At 52.8% G+C, this 20,115-nt stretch overlaps 2 protein-coding genes across 2 annotated transcripts in view; both read left to right on the top strand.

Annotated features, from left to right (window-relative positions):
* The first annotated feature begins 15,397 nt into the window (after nucleotides 1–15,397).
* Ascl5 (achaete-scute family bHLH transcription factor 5) lies at nucleotides 15,398–15,982 on the top strand. Its single transcript, XM_004625447.1, has one exon. The coding sequence runs from the start codon at nucleotides 15,398–15,400 to the stop codon at nucleotides 15,980–15,982; it is 585 nt and encodes a 194-aa protein (XP_004625504.1).
* Nucleotides 15,983–17,258: 1,276 nt separating this feature from the next.
* Nucleotides 17,259–20,115, top strand: part of Cacna1s (calcium voltage-gated channel subunit alpha1 S) — a 73,904-nt gene continuing 71,047 nt past the window's right edge. Inside the window, exons 1-2 of the mRNA XM_004625329.3 lie at nucleotides 17,259–17,603; nucleotides 19,208–19,313. Coding sequence (XP_004625386.1) covers nucleotides 17,452–17,603; nucleotides 19,208–19,313 — 258 coding nt within the window. The 5' untranslated portion in view covers nucleotides 17,259–17,451. The remainder of the gene's footprint in view (nucleotides 17,604–19,207; nucleotides 19,314–20,115) is intronic.

Below are 20,115 nucleotides of genomic sequence, written 5' to 3'. Positions count from 1 at the left end.
TTTGTCCTCAGTGATGTCATCCTTGTATTCTGCAGACATAAGAAGTGGTGCAGAATATCTCTAAATGAAACCCAGCAGGTATTGTGAGGTGCCAAGCAAACCGCATCCTGGCACCTGTCCCCAGCCTAGCTCCATCCCAGGAAGTGCAATGTAGGCAGGGGGTGGCATCTCAGGGACCAGAGGATCAAGCTAAAGTCTGTCCTTGGGTTTGTCCACACAAACATGTTCAGAACCTTTGTGTCAAGCCCCTGTTGTGTTCTTGAAGAGATCGCACAGGCAAGAGAACGACTTGAGGTGGAGTTCAGTTTGCAAAGATGGGCCAACGTTCAGAACCAGTTAAAGTACTAAAGGGGACAGGAGAGGGGTGGCTCGCAGATGGGGTTTCTAGGAGGGAAAAGAGGCTGGATTTAACTTGGAAAGCAAGTGCGGGACACAGGTGAGAGGGCACCAGGCTGATGGTGGGATCCTGCGGGGGCTTGCTTAGCTGGCATGAGATGTGTGGGGAGGGGGTTGACAGGAGAAATACATGTGTCATACATGCAAGACTGTGATAGAGGAACAGCTGCTGATTGCATTTTGCCCTGTTCATTCCCCTGACATTTTATCAGCGACTATAAGAGCCAAGCAGTTGCCCATTGGACCTTTGAAGATAGAGATGCACTTCAAGAGACCGATGAGAGACTGGGCGTGGTGGCGCACGCCTGTAACCCCAGCACTTGGGAGACTGAAAATAGGAGGATCACTGTGAGTCTAATCTACATAGTGAGACCCTGTAGACACTGTACTACATTCATAAAACAAAGAGACAGACGAAAGTAGCGCTTTCTCTCCAAAGATGGGCAGAGGGGAACCTTAACTTGCCAAAAAATCGCTCACCCTGAAACTTGACTCTAGCATTGCCAGAGCTCCCCTCTGAAACCACACCAGCCATACCACCAGAGCACCCCACAGAGATCCAAGCAGGCTTGGGGTGTCTTAAGGACTTGATCTGAAGCCAACAGCTGCTAACTGCAAAGAAGCTCAACCATAAGGTTAATCTGTGAAAATTTATGAGAGATTGGGTGGGAGTGAATGCTCACTTACATGAGGTTTCAACTAGTACTCACATGTCCAAATATGTGTCAACTTTACACACAAAAGCTCTGAGTTTCAGACATGGATTCCAGAGTGCACCTCATTTTCTTTTGGTGGATAATGAAGAGCAAATCCCCCAACCTTGTTGCACCCTCACATAGAGGTCTCTGTTTGGGTGATCGTTTGGAACTGACTAATACCCTTTTAGTCAGCAATGGAAATGATCAGAAGTGACATTCTACACCCCATCGGGTAGAAAATGAATAGCGCTTTCCTGTTGTCTTCAAAAATCCTTTGTCTCTCAGCAAACCCACCAACTGGTTACATTTGGCCCTGGTGACCAGAGTCTTGGAATTAGCCTCCCTGGTTAGAAGCCAGCACTCAGGCCCCAGGCAGTCAGAGGGAAGGGGGTGTTAGGTGGAGGCCAGCTGGAGTCCTCACTCAGCCCAACTGTTCCTGGGATCCAGCCCCATTCACCTGCCAGCCACACCCGGTCCTGGCCTGGCTCCTCCGCTCCTCCCCGTTCTACTTGGCACTGCTGTAAGAGACTGTGACCTTCGTATGCTCAGTACTCCCTAGAGGGCCATTCCCTTTTTCTTTAGCCTTGCTCGAGGTTACAAGGCAACCTTCCCGTGTTTCCCCTTTGCCTTACCCTAGGAGGTCTTGCAATCTACTGTGCTTCAAGAAAACTGAAACCATTAGGTGTTGTCCCTTAATGTCTTTACCCCTGCCTGCAGACTCCTTCATGCTCATCTTGACTGATTTTGCTGTGGTCTTGATAGCATGCTTCTCCTGCTTAGAGCCAACTCACCCATCCCAGGGTGGGCTTCAGGACCTCTGTGTTCCTGCACCCTCCCCTCTACCTGTTAATGTACTCAAGTCTCCTGCCCTTAAAAAGAACCTTTCCTGGGTTCCACATCCAGCTCTGGCTACAGTGCAGGCTCCCCTGTCATCACCCACGTACCTGTCCACTGTGGTTATTCACCTTGTGCCCTCTGCAGGCTGACCTCATGTTCCTAGTGAAGGTGACAGCTCAGCAATTGCCAGGCACAGAGGACGTCCCTGGTTCTTACCTTTCTGGCCCTCACTGGTATTTTACACCATTGATAATTCTCCTCTCTTAAATTTACTTTTCCCTGCAAATTGGCACTTTTTTATTTCTAATTTAATTGATTATATCACTACTCACTAAGGTGCTGAAGCCAGAAACGTGGAGACTGTCGGTTCCTTTCTTCCTGGTCTGCAGCCCTCACAGCTGATCATTCACAGGCGCCCCCAACTTTGTCCCCAAACGTGTAGTTCTGGGCTCGGGCCCTCCTCTCCCTCGCCATCACCGCCCCAGCTCAAGCCTTTATCATTTCTCACTCTTGCCAGGAACCTCCAGAGACCTTGCATCTATTCTGACCATGTGACTTCTCTTTCTCTAAACTTCATGGGCCCCCCAATTCTTTATGAGTGGCATTAGCTGGTCCCTGCAGATGTGAGCTCACCCAGGTGGGTGCTGGGCGCTTGGTCCCAAACAGGCTGTGATCCTGAGCCGCCCCTGAGGCTTCTGCTTTTGCCAGGCTGGTTCCCTACCAGCCCCTAGTTTGTTAGCCCTGCTGTGGGCTTTAGGTGTGGTGAGGAGGCATTGGGCTAGAAGGAGGAGCTGAAGGAATAGGAGGGGAGCACCCCCAACCTGAGCTCTCTGTTTGGCACAAGCTTGTGCTTTCCCTGGCACAGGCACCTACAAACGGCCCCAAAGTCAGTAGGCAGAGTGAAGAGTGTGAGCACAAAAGCTGGTACCTGCCTGAATTCTCCACTCAGCTGAGCCTGGCAGACCTGTGGCCCCTCTGTGCCAGTCCTTTTGTCTGTATGGGGGACACTACCCAGGGCCCGGCCAGAAGTAAATTCTCATCAAGCATGGCTACCAGAGGGCGTTGGGCAGAGGTCTTCCTAGACCTGCCCTCCACTTAGGAAATCGATGGTATCTAGGTCTGGTGGCTGATGCAAACACTCCTGGCCAGGCAGCTTTGCCTAAAGTTTCAAACCCCCAGGGAGTGTGATTGATTCTCATTCACATCCCAGTGTTACAGTGTAACTTCCTGCACATCAAGTCATCAAGTGATGGTCCTGCAGATTCAATGGGACGCCCTGCTCTGTGTTACCTGGGGGCCCCTAGACACCAGAGTACCCTACCCCTCTGCCGCTTCCCACCCTGACTGAAGTGCAGTTCTAAGCCTCCCTCAGGCCCAAGAGGGAGACCCTCATCTCTCCTGGGACCTAGAGCTGAGCAGGAACTGAGGCTGGAGGTTGAGGGTTCTGAGGAGGCTGGGCTCCTGGAAGCTGAGGGCCTCCCCTACTTACAGAACCACAAGGGGGGCAAAGCTCCAGGCTGGCGACCAGAAGTCCTGGTGAGCTTAGAAATGTGAGTCTTCTCTCTCAGCTATGACTCAGATGGACAAGGAGGCCCATGGCTTCCAGAAGTTTGGTTCACATAAGTGAGGAGATTTGAGGCAGGATCCAGAAGTCTTTTTTTATTTTATTTTATTTTTTTTAGTGGAACTGGGGATTGAACTCAGGACCTTGCGCTTGCCAGGGAAGCACTTACTCCACTGAGCCATCTCCCTGGCCCCAGAAGAATTCTTTTTACTGAAATAGTTATGTAACTATTTTACAGATCATTACACCCATGATTTTGTGGGAACTGATAAGGGCAAGTGAAAAGGGGCAGTAAGGTGAGCACGTTAGAAAACATACAAGGCAAACAGTGAGTAGAGAAGGTGTGAGGGGAATTGGGGGCCACTGTGCACTAGTGGTGCAGCTTTGGACCCAAGTGACCTCGCAGGTACCTCCAGAGCTAATGTCCTGTTCACTTGTGTCAGGCTCCTGGCTAACAGAACTGGGGTAAGAAGAGTGGGAAAGGTTTCTTCCAGGTGTCCTGCTGTGGTGCAGGAGGGACTCATGCCTGGACCTCTGAGCTATTCCCAGCCCAGCCGGGCACTGTGCTGTGGTGGCCAAAAAGATGGACACAGCCAGGCTGCCTGGCTCCAAGTCCCCGTGTTGACTCCTACCCATGTGTGACCCTGGGCAGATCAAATTGTGTTCTTTTCCTCAACTGACAAGTGGGAATGGTGACTTGTCTCATAGGGGACTGACAGTAGGGGGCAAGTGTGGGGGTGTCTGCATGGGCTCAAGGTGTACAACACACCTGGCATGCATAGGCTCCGTGGGTACAGATGCCTATTGTTCTTGATGTGCATCTATGTGGTGGGGGGCAGGGCCTCCCCACTGCAGCCCAGGGGTCCCCAGTGGCTCCTCAGCCCACTCCTCAGGCTACACACAGGTCACCTAGCTTCCAGCACAAGCCTCCTTCCTAGGTCAGCAACTCTCCCCAGACAGAGCTGGGCTTCTCTACAGAGGTCCTAAGAGTTCCTCGAGTGTCCCTGGGGAGGTCTTCTGAGCCAGGTTCCAGCTTGCTCAGCTCACTGCCAACTGTGGTGGTCTGGTCACCCCCAGGAGCCCTCTCCTGCTATGCCCTTGAAGAGCCACTGCAACCCTCCTCACTCTCCATCCAGCCCAGGGCTATCAGCCATCACCTGCTGGCCCTGACTTCTACCTCAGTATCGTTATGAAGGCCACTCTGGAGGTAGTTACCTTCCCCAGACCATTTCTCCCACAGAGGTCCCCATGTGTCCCTTGATTTCTCTGCACATTCACAGTGCACTTCCTAAATGCTAATCCAACTCCCTGCTTCAGGCACTTCCACTGCCCAGGGCACTGAGCTTCCCTGATCCCTGGGACCCCTGTGGGTATCACTCCCTTGGCCTTCCCCTGGGCACAGCATCTGTGCCCCTCCTAGGCCCCAGCCAGGAGCTGGGAGCCTCCTGCCTGGACTCGGGGCAGCCAATCACTGCAGGCCAGGATGGCCCTGTCTCCCGCTTGGGAGCTGATCCCAGATCAGAGGCGCCCCCACCCCTGCTCCCTCCCCTTCTGGGTGTGTCGCCTGCTGTTTGAAGCTTAATCAGGTAAAGTGTACCTGGCTCCTGATGCTGTGGTGGGGAAGCCAGGCAGAGGCCGCCACAGGTACTGCAGGGCAGGCGAGCGCACGGGAGTCCTGCAGTCCCCTGGGAGCCACGGGCTAGGATCAGCAGCGCTGGAGGAGCGAATTCCAGAGAAGCGACCGGTAACTGTGTGAACACTGAGGCTGCGGTTGTGTTGGAGTTCAGTCCTGAAATAGGGAGGGGAGGGAGGCCAGGAGCACTGTTGACTCAGGGCTCAGCCCCCCTAGTGGCTCGCCTACTCAAGGGGAAGGAAACAGAGCCCTGCCACCTTAAGGGGAGAAGGGCAGATTAGCTGTGCCTCCAAGGCCATTGCCACCCGCCCATGCTGGCTCTGGAGGGCCCACTGTCTTTGGTCTGATGCCTGTCATTGTCCAGAGATTACAGTGGATTTTCTGGAGGAGAATCAGTGAGGGGAGCCTTTCTCAGGGAGAAGCAAAAACATGCCGGGGGTCAGGCAGGGGAGAGCTTAGGCCTGGTCTGAACTTGAGAGCAGGGCCAGTCCTAGGAGGGGCAGGCCGGCAGCCAGAGGCAAGGCCTCCTGAACACACTGCTTGGGCTCAGCTCCAAGCTCTGTCACCTAACAGCTGTGTGACCACAGTCCATTGGCTTATGTGGTCTCTGTGCCAGCACTGCTTAAATGGGGTAATAGCGGTATCTGCCTCAAGTAACTACTGTGAGAATCAAGTGAGCAAACTAGTAGATAGCACAGGGCAGATGCTCTCTCTACCTGTGCATTCTCTCTGTCTGTCTGTTTCTGTCTCTGTCTCTGTCTCTGTCTCTGTCTCTCTCTGTCTGTCTCTCTGTCTCTGTCTGTCTCTGTCTGTCTGTCTCTGTCTGTCTGTCTGTCTGTCTCTCTCTCTCTCTCTCTCTCTCTCTCTCTCTCTCTCTCTTTCTGTCATGCACACTAGGCAAACCCTCTTGTGCCTATTTTTGTTGTTCTTCATTGTGCTACTTACTGAAGTGTGGTCTCCCCTAAGCTCACTTTAGCTCTCAGAGTCCTGGTTTCTTCATCTGTAAAAGTGATACAAATTTACCTGGAAGGGAAATTGAGGAGATTAAATAAATGGCTAGCACATGGTTCTCCAGTGAAGAGCCGCATCATCTCTTTCCCTGCAATGCAACTCAAGATTCTGCGACTAAAGCACTGCGTTTCTGCCCTTTTCCGCCTGTGCTTTTCATGCTGCTCCTGGAGGAAGCAGTTAGCATTGGGTGGGTTTTGTACTTTCAGGGCCCTGACCTCTGCCTGGCTGACCTACCACACACATCAGGCATGACAGACGTGGCTCATGCGAGTGGCAGCTTTGCCATACTATGTTCAGGGTTGGGAACACACACATAGGGCTGCAGGCCTGCACACTGGCTCACCTCTCCACCTGAGCCTGCTTTTTGGACATGCAAAGGAAGTGGTGAGCCGTGCCTGGCCCTGTCGAGGTTCAAGGGGTACAGGGTGCGGTTAGGCCTTTCCAGGGACTTCCTACTCCTTAAGAAAGCAAGATGGCAAGGTAAATGGCAAAGCAAGAGGACACTGTGATTAGCAAGGGGCCCACACACAAAGGCTCTAGGGTTTTGAGGAGAAGGAGAAAGAACAGGTAAAGCAGAAGGCACAGAAGGCTCCACAGACAGAGAGGCTCAAGCAGTTCCAGGAGGAGGAGAAGGCAGATTGGGGTGGGCGGAAAGGCGCACAGCCAGTCTCCTAGAGCGAAGCAGCTCGTGAGCACAGGTTTTGAGCGGGTAAGGCAGGAGCTGATGGAGCAGAGAAAGCAGAGGCAGGCTGGCTGGTGTGGGCAAAGGCAAAATGTTCAGGGATGATGGGACCAGCAGTCCCCTGGGAACTGTACGTGACAAGCAAGGCACTGTGGACGGCAGGGAGGTAGTGACTGTCTGTGGGACAAGGTTTTGGGAGATGAATAGAATTGTGTTCATCCGGGGAGTCAGCAGCGGGCAAGACCAGAGCAGGGAGAGCATTAGCAGGCGCAGGGGCTGCAACTGCTGCTCCTGGAGCCCTCGGCAGCCTTGAAGGCCTGACCTCCTTGACCTTGACCTGGGGAAGTCAGTGCTACAGAGGAGGAGAGAGGAGAGGCTTGCTCAAGGTCCGTTGCTGGAAGCAGCAAAGCCTGGTTCTAAGCCACAGTTCAATGAGATATGGCGAACACAAGACAGGTGGGAAAACCCCAGGCATGTCCTGGATATGCAGGGGACTTCAAGGACCTTGGCCACCATGAGAGGGACCTGGTGGTAGTGGGAAGAAGCCAGGGACACAGTCTATCCTGGACACAGGTCTCAGCTCTTCTGGCTTTTGCTTCCTTCTGTGGAGGGCGCTGAGAACGTGGCAAGGACCCCCTGAGACTCAGATGACAGCCTATGTGTGAAGCATCACAAATGCTCAACTGTGTTGGTCTTCTCACGCTTCCCTTCCCTCCCTGTGGCAGGGCCATGGTCCCTTAAATTGTGTAGCAGGAGGTGACATTCTACTTCCGAATTCTCTCAATCTCTAACTGAAGCCCGTTGGCCTTTGAGTTTGGGGAACCTCAGTCGTTTCCTCTTTGGCTCCCTAGAGGTCTCCCCCTAAGCCCCGCCCCACAGAATACACGTCACCTACATATTCTTTTCATGGAGAAATGAGTGAGAATCCCTTAGGGTCTTTCTCTGTTCCCTGAGCTGCTCTGTGAGATGGATCCGAGCATGGCTCTGCCTGAGGTGAGCGCTGCCTGAGGGGGCCAGGACAGGAGGCTCAGGGAGGAGATGGCCATGCTGAGGGTGAGCAGCTCACAGGGCAGGGGCCCGGAGGCCCACTGGGCAGCACCTGGGGTCAGCGTACCTGCTGCCCACCCCCAGCCTCCATGACTTCCCAGGCTGTGACTCTATCTCCAAGACTGACTGACTACTCCACACCATTGGAGGCTCCATCCCAGCTTGAACTTCTGGAGCTAAAGCTGATGTCTTCCCTATAACTTCCTGGTTCACCCCGACCATGCCTTCAGGATGCCCATAGGATGCTTTTCTTTTCTCTTTGTCCTTCTTAAAAATAAACATCAATGAATCCAAAAGTACTGGCACCTACCCCATGCCAGTGGTCCTCAGAACAGGGATGAGAATAATATGCAGCTAGACCGAGTAGGTAACAGCCCCGTGGGAGATCAGGTTCTATCCTGTGCTCCCCCCTTTCTCTCCCAACCTGCAGTGCTCCCTGCCAGCCCAGAGCTGCTGGACTCCTTTGAGGAGCCCCTTCTTCCATGGTAAGGAGCAGTTGTCCCTGTCTGTCCACTGAGTCACATGTATAGGTGGTTGTGGGTCAAGATAACTGGCCCTTATTCCAGTTGTCCTGGCTTCTAAGCTACAACCACCTCCTCTTCCTCCTTTTAGGGTAAAGAGTAAGGTAAAGGATTAGGAGTAATGTATGACATGGACTCTCTGCCTTCTGAGTCTCAGTCACCCCAGAGAGAATGATGTTGATTGGCTGGTCCTTAATTGTGCGCCAGGTTCCCACGAATCCCAAGTTCAGCCTTCATTAGCCATCTAACCTTGGGAAAATTACTTTACCTCTCTGTATCTCAATTTTCCTGTCTATCAAATAGTGTCTGCCCTGCTGGGAACATTAATGTCTGTATGTTTGTGCACACACATGCAAGTGTGTCGTTTAGATTGATCATGCCCATGGAAGGGCCACAGAAGGGCTAGTTGTTCTCTGGTCCAGGCATGCTCTGAATTCCAAGCTCCCAGCGGCACCTAGGAGCAGGTCACTGTTTCTGAACATAAATCGAGCAGATCTGCTGGTGATAAATGCAAAAAAGCATCTTTCCCAAAGCTCACTGCGTGCTTGAAAAGATATCTGAAAAGCGGTCCAAATACTCTCTCCCCATCCTCTTATCACACAGAGAGAGGATGGCACTGGTTGTGGCTGCTGACTTTAAAATGACAATCGCAAAGGTCAGTAATGACAGCCTTTTGCTCTCTGTCTGGAACTCCACGGTTCATAAGGAGACCTCACCAGCTTGTTTATTTGGCCATCACCCCCAGCCCTGGGTGTCTTGGGCCCAGTACTGCCCAGTCCTCCTAGCTCTAGAGTCAGGAGCAGGGCTGAGATGGGCACACAGCGTATCTTCCTTCACCCTGCATTGGGAAGGTGTTGTCCTCCTTCTCTTGATTCCTTTCTACTTTCACCTCTCAGGTGGGACTGGATTCCACTATGTCTATAACAAGTAGTGCTTACTCAGGAGACCAAGTGCCTGGGTGTAAATCCTAACTCTGGCTTGTACCAGCTGTGTGGCCTTGTGCATGATGCTTCACTATTGTGGACCTTGGTCTCCTCACTGGTGAGTGGTTTGGGGGCCAGTATCAGTGCTGACACTGTAGGGTTGTAGTGAGAATCCTGAGGCCCTTATTGCAATGACTGGCACACAGGTGAGCACTGGGTGGGTGTTGGGCAAGACTACTGACTTGTAGTACTTGGCCCCTGAGCAGGGAAGTGCTCTAAGATTTTCCTTCCAGCACCCTGGGGGAGCTCAGAGGTGGAAACCTGGTATCCTTCTTGGGGAGTGAAGCTAGCTGCCTCTTGGAAAGTCTCCAAGTACCAGATTATAGTCATGGCATTAAGAAGGACCAAACCACTCACTCAACTTGGGCCTAGGAGATCCTGTAATGATCATGAATCCCCAAAAAAGGCTGGAGACCCCTGTGTATCCTCATGCCTGAACCCAACCACCCTGGTAAGCAACAACCAAGCTGTGTAACCCTTAGCAGGTCTCCACCCTCTCTGAGCTTTAGTTTCTTCCTCTGTAAACAGAAACAGTGATGCCTACCTCCTCTCCGTGAGAGGATTACATGGGGTTAAGAAAGCAGTGCACCAAGCCAAACAGCAGCCACCACAAGGCGCCTAATCCACACCAGCCTTCCCTTCTGCACCTCCCTCTTCTTTGAGATTCTCAGTGAAGTGACACCATGTTTGAAGGGATGGCTAGGTCACCCTGTGCCCAAGCTCAGCAGTGCTTTTCTCTGGGTGCTTTTCTCTTGGTGGCTGCAGACAGGCTGCTTGGGAACAATCAGAGGTTTGCAAAGCTGAAGGTGAAGGGATGGCATGGAGCTCGGTGCATGGGGCTGAGCAGGTGTGAGGCCTTGTTCAGTGAGGCCAAGGCAGGAGGGCAGAGCGCATCCACGCAGAGGAAGAAGCAAAAGGTGCACACTAGCTGACCTATAGTGCCTGGTCTCCTCAGTCCAACCCCCGGGCTGCTGACCCTGCACTGTGTGCATTCTCATCAAAAAATGACTTGAACAATATGGATTTGGAAGTGTGGGACATATGCATGGTGAGAGTGGAGAGGTGTCCTAGAAACATAGGCTGTAAGGCAGACCTCTAACAGAGGAGAGGTCACAGCTTTTTTTAAAGAGGTTTATTCTGGAGGTATTAAGGCAGAATTTCTTCAAATGCTTTCTATTTGATGTTAGGCGTAGGAATTCAAAAAATATGTTCTGTAGTCCATTTGGAAATGCTGCTTAAAAGGCAAACAGGTTTCTTAGCCGCTGGGCTTCTAGGAGGCAAATGTGCCCCATGAATTGCCAGAAGGGCAACTCCCAGTTGTGTTGTTCTGAGTAGCTGATAGAGGACCTTTTGCACAAAGGCTTTGTGACCACGTAACCTGGAGGCAGGGGGATGTGTGAGGGGATGCTACAGAGCTGGTGCTGTCACCTGGAGTCCTTTTCCTGGCTAAGAAGGCAGAACACTCTGGGGGCAGACTTGTTGCGGATCACCTGTGGAAGACTTTGCAGGGGGAGGGAGGAGCAGAGGCACTGTCATGAGCTCACTGTCCTCCAAGCTGCTTCTGGAGCCAGGAGCCTCCCACTGGAAGGGATGAGTTCAGCCCATTTCTGACTCAGACCTCCAACTCTGGCTCGAGCCCCATTGACAACAGTGAGAAAGGCTGAGAAAGTAAATGGTGTTGTCTGTTCTTTAAGCAGCCCACCCTATTCTAAGATCTGATCTGCCTTTGCTGAATGAGTAGTTCAGCCCTTTCTAGAGGGTCCCATCAGTGTCAATCAACAAACATTTATTAAACCTGAATTGTGTGCCTCAAAGCAAAGTATGAGGCCAGAGTTCTCATGCTTAATTTGCCAGGAGGGCTGGGTAAGGGGCAAGAAGAACCCTGGGAGGCCACCAGGAATCTAAGGCTGGGGCAAGGGAGCCTGGTAAGCATAGGGTGCCCAGGAGAGGTCTGGGACAAGGATCAGCAGGTTGATGATAGCCATCTACTGCGGGCTGCAATGGCATCCCACCATCCTTCAGGAGGGGTCACAAGTAGAGCCTCCGGCTTCACGCGACAGGAAGGGGCTCGTGCTGGTGAGGCAGACATCACACATTGCACAATGAGCAGCAGAAGGCGCTAGGGCCAAGGCTGGGCCTCTCCCCGCACACAACTGCCAGGTTAGTCCTCTGCCGCACAGTGGATTGAAGATCACAAAGCGCTTTGCAGTGTCTGGAGAGAGCTGGCCCACCACAAATAGAAACTGTATGGGGCACAACTGTGCCTATGTCACAGGCATGACAAGAAGGCTTGGAGAATGCCTCCCGAGAAGCTGGGTGGCAGGACGCCTGGTACCACCTGCCCACCGCAGGCACCAGACCTGCTCCCCACTCCCCACTCAACAGCATGGTCTCAATAGTGGCCACTGTGGCTAGTGCACGGGGAGAAGGCTGCTGTCTGCCATTTTCGACTCTCTTGCATTCTGTAAATTGCCCAGTACTGAAGCAATGAACTATTTTTATTTTTTAAAATACATCTAATTATATCTATTTATCTATCTGTAGATCAGGAAAATTTAAGTGATGCGAATTCCTTCATTAACTCAAGGGGAAAAATTAGTCATCTGACAGAAATTACAGTAGCTCTTTCTTGAGGGTCCTCTCTTACCCTGAATTTCCAAAACACCACGGGGAATTACAGTTATGTGCGCCATGGGGACCTGGAACCACACCCACCTGCCCCTGCCATTGCTTCTTCTCACCACACAGTGGCGCTGTTGACAGCTAGTTCCACCCAGGCAAGCGAACTGAACCTGTAGGCAGACTCTGGCTGCTGCCAGGTTCTGCCCTGCCAGGGGATCTACCGCAGTTTCCTAAGCCTAGGCAAGGGAGCTCCCTGCAGGTAGCTCCTGGTGCTTTACTCAGTCCTTTTCCCAGCGACAGGACTCTGTGAGCTACCCTGGTAAGAACATCTTGCAGGGAACATTGTCTTCCCTAGGACAACCAAAGTGACCTGCAATACTCTTGCCACAGCAGAGGTAAACACCAGCACTAGAACCTTGCACTGCAGTGTCACTTCTCTCCAACAGGAATCATAATTCACTAAGATACTTTTGTTAGATATTGATCTAACAAACCTTTCTGTAAACCTTTCTGATTCTTCGATCGAGGTGAAGACACTAGAAGAAATACTGGGGAAAGAAGAGAAAGTTGGTTATTATTTATTAGTCCATCTTTACTAACCATGGCACCTGGGGCAGCTGACTTAACCTTTATGTACCCGCTGGCTCACCCAGGAAACTGGATCATAGGAACAAGAATGGTGTGAGGACCAACAAGATGACTCATACCCAGCACTTAGCAGTGTCTTGCATGTCATAAATGATAAGCAATAGCTGTGGTTGTAGGTGTTTCATGATAGTGCTGGTGACTGCTTTGCACCAGTACCGGTGTGATCTCTGTGTGTGGAAGGCCTTCCGTGTATTTCTACAGCGTATCAGGCTGCTTAGCAATGACGGGCCAGGCCACTTCACTCGGCTCCTGTGCAGGGTAGAGGGCCTGTGACAGGGAAGAACCTCGCACTCAAGGTGTGTTCCTACTTGTTCTCCCTGGCAAGGTATCCATTCTGTTCTAGCAGCAAAAATAAAACTCACAGAGTGACCCACGGTCCTGCCATGACGCTTCTTGCCTGAGCCAGTTTTATGAAAAAAAAAATGTAAATAGGATATCAGTAATTTAATTTAAAATTAAATAAGCTATGAGTATTGAAATACCAGCAGAGGTTAAGTCATATCTCTTAAAATTATCATTTATGCAAATACATTTCTAACCTCTATCAGATCAAAGTTTAAAGAATTAGGTTGACTGTAACCAGACGGGCAACACATGGGGGAGGACAGGCTGGATGCCAAACTTACAGAAGAAAGCTGCTAGCAGGCACACTGAGCAGGCTTTATGTGCCCGGTACTGACTGAAGGGCTGGGGCTGGGCACTGAGGAAGCAGACACTAGCGCGGTCCTCTGGATGCTCCTGGTGAATCTCCGAATTCTCAGTCTTGAAAGCCCCTGTTAGAAGGTAGAAGGCTCCACAGCATGACAGAAGCTGTGTCTGCGCCTTTCCCTATGGATGACAGGGCTGAGCAGAGCAGAGAGGGCTACCAAGGCCCCAGAGCCAGAGTCAGAGTGAGGTGTGAGGACGAGGCAGAGTATCGGAAGCTTCACTGACCCGATGGAAGCATGTGTTCATTTGGAAGAGGAGGTGTTCTAGAACTTTCTCTTTAAAACACTAAGAAGCCCTCAGAGACTGTGGAGAAGGGGAGTATATGGGAATCGGTCCCATTCTCTCCTGCATATTTATTTACTTGAGAACACACACAAGTATCATGATGCTTTGAATCCTTGTTGCTATTTTTAGGTTCTCATTCAGCATGGAAGACAAAGCTGGCTAGGAAAAGACTCAAGGTCTGCTAAAGGACAAAGGCGGGAGGGCACAGAGGATGCCCCTAGGAATCTGAGTTTGCCACTGACCGACTCATCAGGGAGAGAGCAGGCCCCTTTCTGTCTCATGGAGGAGCTCAGTCTCCTGCCCATGGCCCCACACTTCCTGGCCTCTGTGGACACAGTACTCACCTGTTCATTCAGAAAACAGAGGAGAGCAGTAACAGTGTGATGAGCATTAAGATGGTGCTCAAGGCTGGACACGCACAAGAGCGGGCAGCGAGGGCAGAGCGGCTTCCTAGGAGAAACACTTAACCTGGATCTGGTAATCACCGGTGAGGAGGCTTGGTGGCACTTAAACTCAACACAGACCAATTATTTCTGAAATAACAGCTTCCTAAAACCTGGGAAAGGCTACATGTAATTAAGCCCCACTCCCCCCTAAGCCCCTCTCTCACTTATTCAACAAGGTCTGTGGAACATTATTACTTGTCAAGGCCAACTGGGCTCAGGGTATGCCGCAGTGCAAGGAGAAACTCCTCTGAAAAAAGCCCGGGGTGGACGGAGGGTGTATCCAGGGCTCACATGGTCCAGGCAGGCAAGGTGTTGGCCACTGACTCTGCCCCACTGAGGGCTTTGAAAGTGCTAACACTGTCTGAGTTTTTCTTGACAAGGGTTAACTTATGATTGCTGCTGCAGTCCCAACTGCCAATAGGTCATTTCTGAGCCCCCTTTCAAATCTTCGTTCCTGGAAGTAATCCAAATTCTCAAAGGAAATGACATCATGGGGCATTTTTATACTTCATCATATCAAAAAAACTGCAAAGGGAACACTGGACACTTGCTTCAGCCAGGTGCTAGAGGTGGGGTTTTGGGATACACTTTTTCCATATTTGATTCTCCTATCTTATTGATCTCTTGTGAGGGATGTTTTCAGTGCTTTCGTTTATGGAAATCAGGGCTCAAGGAGGCTATTCAGGGGTGATTTGAACCCCAATCTGCACATGTCCAGAAGCAACACTCCCTCCCCCTCACAATGCAACGATCCCTCTGGTGCTGAGAGGGACACAAAGAAGCCCCTAACACAGTCACTATCCTCTTTTTTAGAAAAAAAAAAAAAAGTCCCCTTCTGCTGAGGTGGTGCGGTCCTGACAGTTGCCTTCAACACGGGACCCTCAGATAGCCTGGGGATCACCAAGGCTGGAGGAACAAGAACCAGGCCCTGGAGCTCCCCCTACACACACTGGCTTGAAGGCTCTCCGCTAGTGTCAGCAGGCGGTGCCCACGCAAGGCTGCAGGGAGCAGGTCACACAGCTCCGACTCTGCCCGTGAGTGGAGTGGAAGACAACGAGGACCTTCAGAGATCTGCAGCCCCCGAGCGGGGTTGGAAAGTGTGCCTGCGGAGCCGCTGCAAGGGACCACGGTTCTCCAGAGCAATGGCTCGCATCAGGGAGTTCCTAGAAGCCACTCCAAGGGACAAAAAGAGACCCTAGCAAGTGCTGCAGAGGTGCTGCTGGCAATGTGACTTGTTCCCGTGGTCAGACCGGGCAGACCCCCAGCAGGGACCACTCAGGGTTCCTCTCACTCTGGGTCCGGCTCCCCGCGACACCATGAACAATAACTTCTGCCGGGCCCTGGTGGACCCGAGGCCCGTGGGGTCCCCTAACTGCATGCAGCTGGGTGTCGTGCCCCCACCCAGGCCGGCGCCACTGCGCCCTGCCGAGCCCTTGGGCAACGCGCCCTTCCTGCTGTACCCGGCGCCCACCGAGCCGCCTTACTACGATGGTTACCCCGGGGTGCTGCCCTACGTGCCCTTCCCCGGCGCCTTCGGGGTCTACGACTGCCCTTTCGAACCTGCCTTCATCCAGAAGCGCAATGAGCGCGAGCGGCAGCGGGTCAAGTGCGTCAATGAGGGCTACGCGCGCCTCCGCGGCCACCTGCCCGGAGCCCTGGCCGAGAAGCGGCTTAGCAAGGTGGAGACGCTGCGCGCCGCCATCCGCTACATCAAGTACCTGCAGGAGCTGCTGAGCGCGGCCCCTGATGGCAGCCCCGGCCCCTCGCTGCCCGCCGCCTCCGGACCCGACTGCCCCGGTGATGGCGAGGCTCTGGCGCCCCCCTCGCTGGTCCCCGAGCACTCGGAATCCTCCAGCTTCTCCTGCTCGCCATTCTTTGAGTCAGAGGAATCCAGCCACTGATGCCCTGCAGCCGGTGGACCAACTCCGGGGAGCCGCCCGCCCGCTCCCTACCCACCCCCCTTCTCAGGGCAGGGGACTAAAACTTGGAGGTCCGGTGCGCTCCCGCCCCCACCATCTTGGGCCCGGAGCAGCTCTTGAGTGCCTTGCTGTCTGCTGCCTGGGACAGCTGCAGGGGGCCACCCAGGACTGACGCTCCCTGGGTCAAACTCCTGCTCTGCCTCAGCCTGCGTTGAAGAAGTTTAGAGCCCAGCCTGACTCTAGAGACTCTGCTCTGTACTCTGTCCCTGCAGGGCAGCCCTGTCTCATCTCCCCAGTCCCCTGGAACGCTTTAATTCTGATGTGCCCCATTTGGAAGATGCTTCAGTTCGGGGAACTCACTGAGCCTTGAGAGGGGCACCCAGCACCGCAGGGACACAGATGTTCTCATAAGGAGGCCACGTGTGTCCACTTGTGGGTTTCTGGCTTCTCGGATGGAGGGCGATCATACCCCCCCCCCACACACACACACACATGCCCTATCCCTCGGTGTGGCCTCCAGGATTTTCCTAGGTTAAGTACAGTTCCTACCCTAAGGCTTGCAGGCCTCTGGAGTCCACCAGCACTGTGTTTGCACTAGAGAGCTAAATAAAAGAACTGTGCAGACTATTGTCTGCTGGCACCTGGCCCCAGCTCCTTTCTCATTCACACTCAACCTCATCGGGCTGGGATGTGGGGGGGGGGCGTTCTCTTAATGTGTACAGAGCTCTTGAAGGGTCTGCATGCAGAAGTGCGTAGAGTCTCAGACCCTCGTGCTATTAAGGGAGGGAGGAGGCCTGGTGTCACTGTGAAGTATGGCAGGTTCAGGGTCAGCAGTGACTGCTTTTGAGCTTGTCCTAGGAGCCTTCCGTCGCCATTGACCCAGTGTGAGGGGTTCACTGTTCCCTGACAGAGGCCGGCGTGATCAGGTGAGAAGGAGAAGGCTTGCACAGATCTCTGCAGGTACTGAGATAGGAGGTAGGGGGTGCTGTGGAGCTGTGCTGAGCTAAGCCATCCAGCACTTTCTCGGGACAGTGCCGCAAGGCCCCAGTCTGAAGTTTGGGACTGCACCCCTCAGTTGCTCCCTTTCTGAATTCTACTGCCCCAGCCTTGAAACCTTGTGTCAGTCACCTGTGCCTCTGTTTTATCCTAGGCCTGTGTGTAAGCTCCTTTCCCAGCCCCCACCTTCCTCAGGGGACGAATTGGGATGTCAGAGGCAGGGCTGGAAGCAGTGACAGCTGCCTGGCCTCAGCAGCTCAGACTGGGCAGCAGGGAGCCAGAGGAGGCTAATTTTACTCGCTGGGAGCAGGAAGAGTAATCCTCCACCCCCAGTCCTGTCCCCACCAGGCTGGCTCAGCAGGACAGGCTCAGCCGGACCCAGTTCCCAAGGTAGGGGAACAGGGAGAAGGCAGTGGGGTGGGGAAGCAGGGAAACAGGAGGTTGCTAGGGAAGCCATGGAGCCGTCCTCACCCCAGGATGAGAACCTGAGGAAGAAACAGCCCAAGAAGCCAGTTCCTGAGATTCTGCCCAGGCCACCCCGGGCCTTGTTCTGTCTGACCCTGCAGAACCCCCTGAGGAAGGCCTGCATCAACATCGTGGAATGGAAGTATCCTTCAGGCCAGCAGTGGGGGACTGTGTGTGACGTGGGGGTGGTCACCGAGCACAGACTTGCAGGGTTGGGGTGACTGGGCTTTGGGCTGGGTTGAGCTGCCTCAGCAGGGCCTGAGGAACCTTTAGGAAGGAAGAAAGACCTCCTCTATGCAGGAGAGCAGGGCTGGGGTTGGAGGGCTTCCTGGGGTTTGAAGGGCCACCCAACCAGAGAGACCATCCACCATCTGAGGGAGTGGGCCATGCATGGGGACTGTTTTCAGCTGTGCCTCAGGCCTTAGCCCCGTGGGGTGCCCTCAGGATTTTGAAGGCATGGTCTCAGTTTGGAATAAGATGGCGGGGGTGGGGAGCAGTAGCCTCTCTGAGGAAATCAGTTCCCTTGATGGGAGGGGCAAAAGTGAAGAGTGTGACAGTTGAAGGAAGGCTTCCCTGGACCCAGGCCCGGCTGGGGAGTGGAGCTGGAAGAGAACTGGGTTTGAAGGATGGGCTGCCCTTAGCAGCTCCAAGATTGGGCCTAGCAAGTCTGGCTGCTTTGGCTCAGACTTACTACCCTAGGGACAGGGACTTCAAATCCCCTTCTATTTTGCCTGAGCTCAGAGAGGAGGAAGAGTGATGAAAATATCTGGGCTATTTGGGGAAAGGAGGAAGAAGCTACAGAGGACAGGAGGCCTATGTTGAATGAATTCTGAGAGGATCAGGAATGCTTGAAATATTTCTACGGGGCTGTGGAAGATGGGCTCCCTCCAGCTGCCCATCTGAAGATGGGAGGAGGGATAACTAGAAGGCAGTGGAGAGTGCGTGTGGGGGCAGGTCAGCCTGGTCAGGCTCTGGGCCTCTCCCTCCCTGCCTCAGTGATCAGAGCAGGCCGACTGCACCACTTCTCCCTTTTCTCCATCCTCCCTTCCCCAACCCTTCTCTTGCTGTAAGCCTCTGCTGCAAGGCCTTCTCTATTGTCCAACACTAGAGCTATCTGGGAAGGAAATGGCATTGTTCAAGTCAACCCTTCTCAGCAGGGTGCCTCCCCCCGTGCCCTTTCCCCCAACCACATACTACCCACCCTTTTTCCTTCCCTAGCTCTTTCTACACCCTTACTTTCTAATGAAAGCAAATCAAGAAAAGCAGAGTTCTGGGAGAGGGGAGGTGTGACAGGTGCACACTCATAAGGCTCTTCCTTCTCTCCAGGGCTGCCCTAAGGCAGCTTCATTCAAACCTGCATCTGGCCCCCAGTCTTCATGGACCTTTCTCTAAGTGACCCCTCAGAGGGTTGCCTGGCCACTGTCTCAGAAAGTCCTGGCTCCATGGGAGGCACAGACAATAGGAGGTACTAAGAGTGGAGGAGCAAAATGTGCTTAGTTTCAGCCAGGTTCCAGCCCTGAGGTCTGCAGGAGCTTAAGAGGAAGTACCTGTTCTTGAGGGAGAGAGCCAGGTACCCCAGTGGGAACCTGCAGGACAGCAGGGATGGACCCTGTGCTCTCTGTCCCCAGGAGCAACCCCCTCCCTGTGGCATTGTAGTCACAGTCCAGATTGACCCTTAGTGCCCTCTTCTCCTCAATCCTGTGAGCTGCACTCCTCACTGGGGGCTCTCCTTAACCATGGCATCAGACCCTTCGAGACCATCATCTTGCTCACCATCTTTGCCAACTGTGTGGCCCTGGCTGTGTACCTGCCCATGCCGGAAGATGACAACAACACCTTGAACCTTGGCCTGGTAAGATAGGTCTTCATATCCCACTGCTTGTGGGTAGGCAGTCCCGGGCTGGAGACACCCTTGGAAGGCTGTGTTCTGGCAGTGACACTAGTGATTCAGCTCCTGAGGACCCAGACCCTCAGACCCTGTTTTTCCAACCTGTGGAGTTGCTGAGGTATTCAGGACTTTTCAAGGCAAACCCACTCAGTTCAGGTTCTGTAACACTACCAGTCATTACTAGACAAGTACCCGCTGTGCTTAGGCACTGTGTTAAGCACCCAGCAGGAATAAATACACTGAATCTTCACAATGACCCCATAAAGTAGTCCCACTTGACAGGTGTTGAAATTGAGCCTTCGTGAGGTCAGCCAGTGAGCCACAGAGTCTGAATGCTGATTTCTCTTTCCTGGATATGATCCAGAAGAAACTGGTTCCCAAGAGCCAGTTGAAAGAGCAGGAGTCTGATAAAGGAGCATGTTTTAGGGCTGGGGATGTGTGAGAACACTGAGGCTTGGAGAAGTTTAGGTCTTTGGCCAGGGTCACCTCATTCAAGCCTCACAATCCAGTCTTTCTGACTTTGAAACCCACTCCTGTTCCCGACGTATTTTTTTTTAATTTGTTTTATTGGGAAACAAGTAGAAATGAGACAGTTTCAAAACAGGTTAGTAGGATAGTTACAATAATTAATACATTACATATTATTGTCTTCATAGTAGTTATTCATAGTACAAGATGCAGACATGATATCCTGTCCAAACACTATTAATATGTCTTCTCATTGAATTAAGAAAAAGTAGCTATATATCTATCCTATTTTGTACAT

Source organism: Octodon degus, unplaced genomic scaffold (assembly GCF_000260255.1).
Source record: "Octodon degus isolate 3935 unplaced genomic scaffold, OctDeg1.0 scaffold00009, whole genome shotgun sequence".
Classification (NCBI taxonomy): domain Eukaryota; kingdom Metazoa; phylum Chordata; class Mammalia; order Rodentia; family Octodontidae; genus Octodon; species Octodon degus.
This window is presented reverse-complemented; position numbering and strand designations above follow the sequence as displayed.

Excerpts from the sequence above, each read along its gene's own strand:
- Ascl5 (XM_004625447.1), top strand. The coding sequence starts at position 15,398 with ATGAACAATAACTTCTGCCGGGCCCTGGTGGACCCGAGGCCCGTGGGG.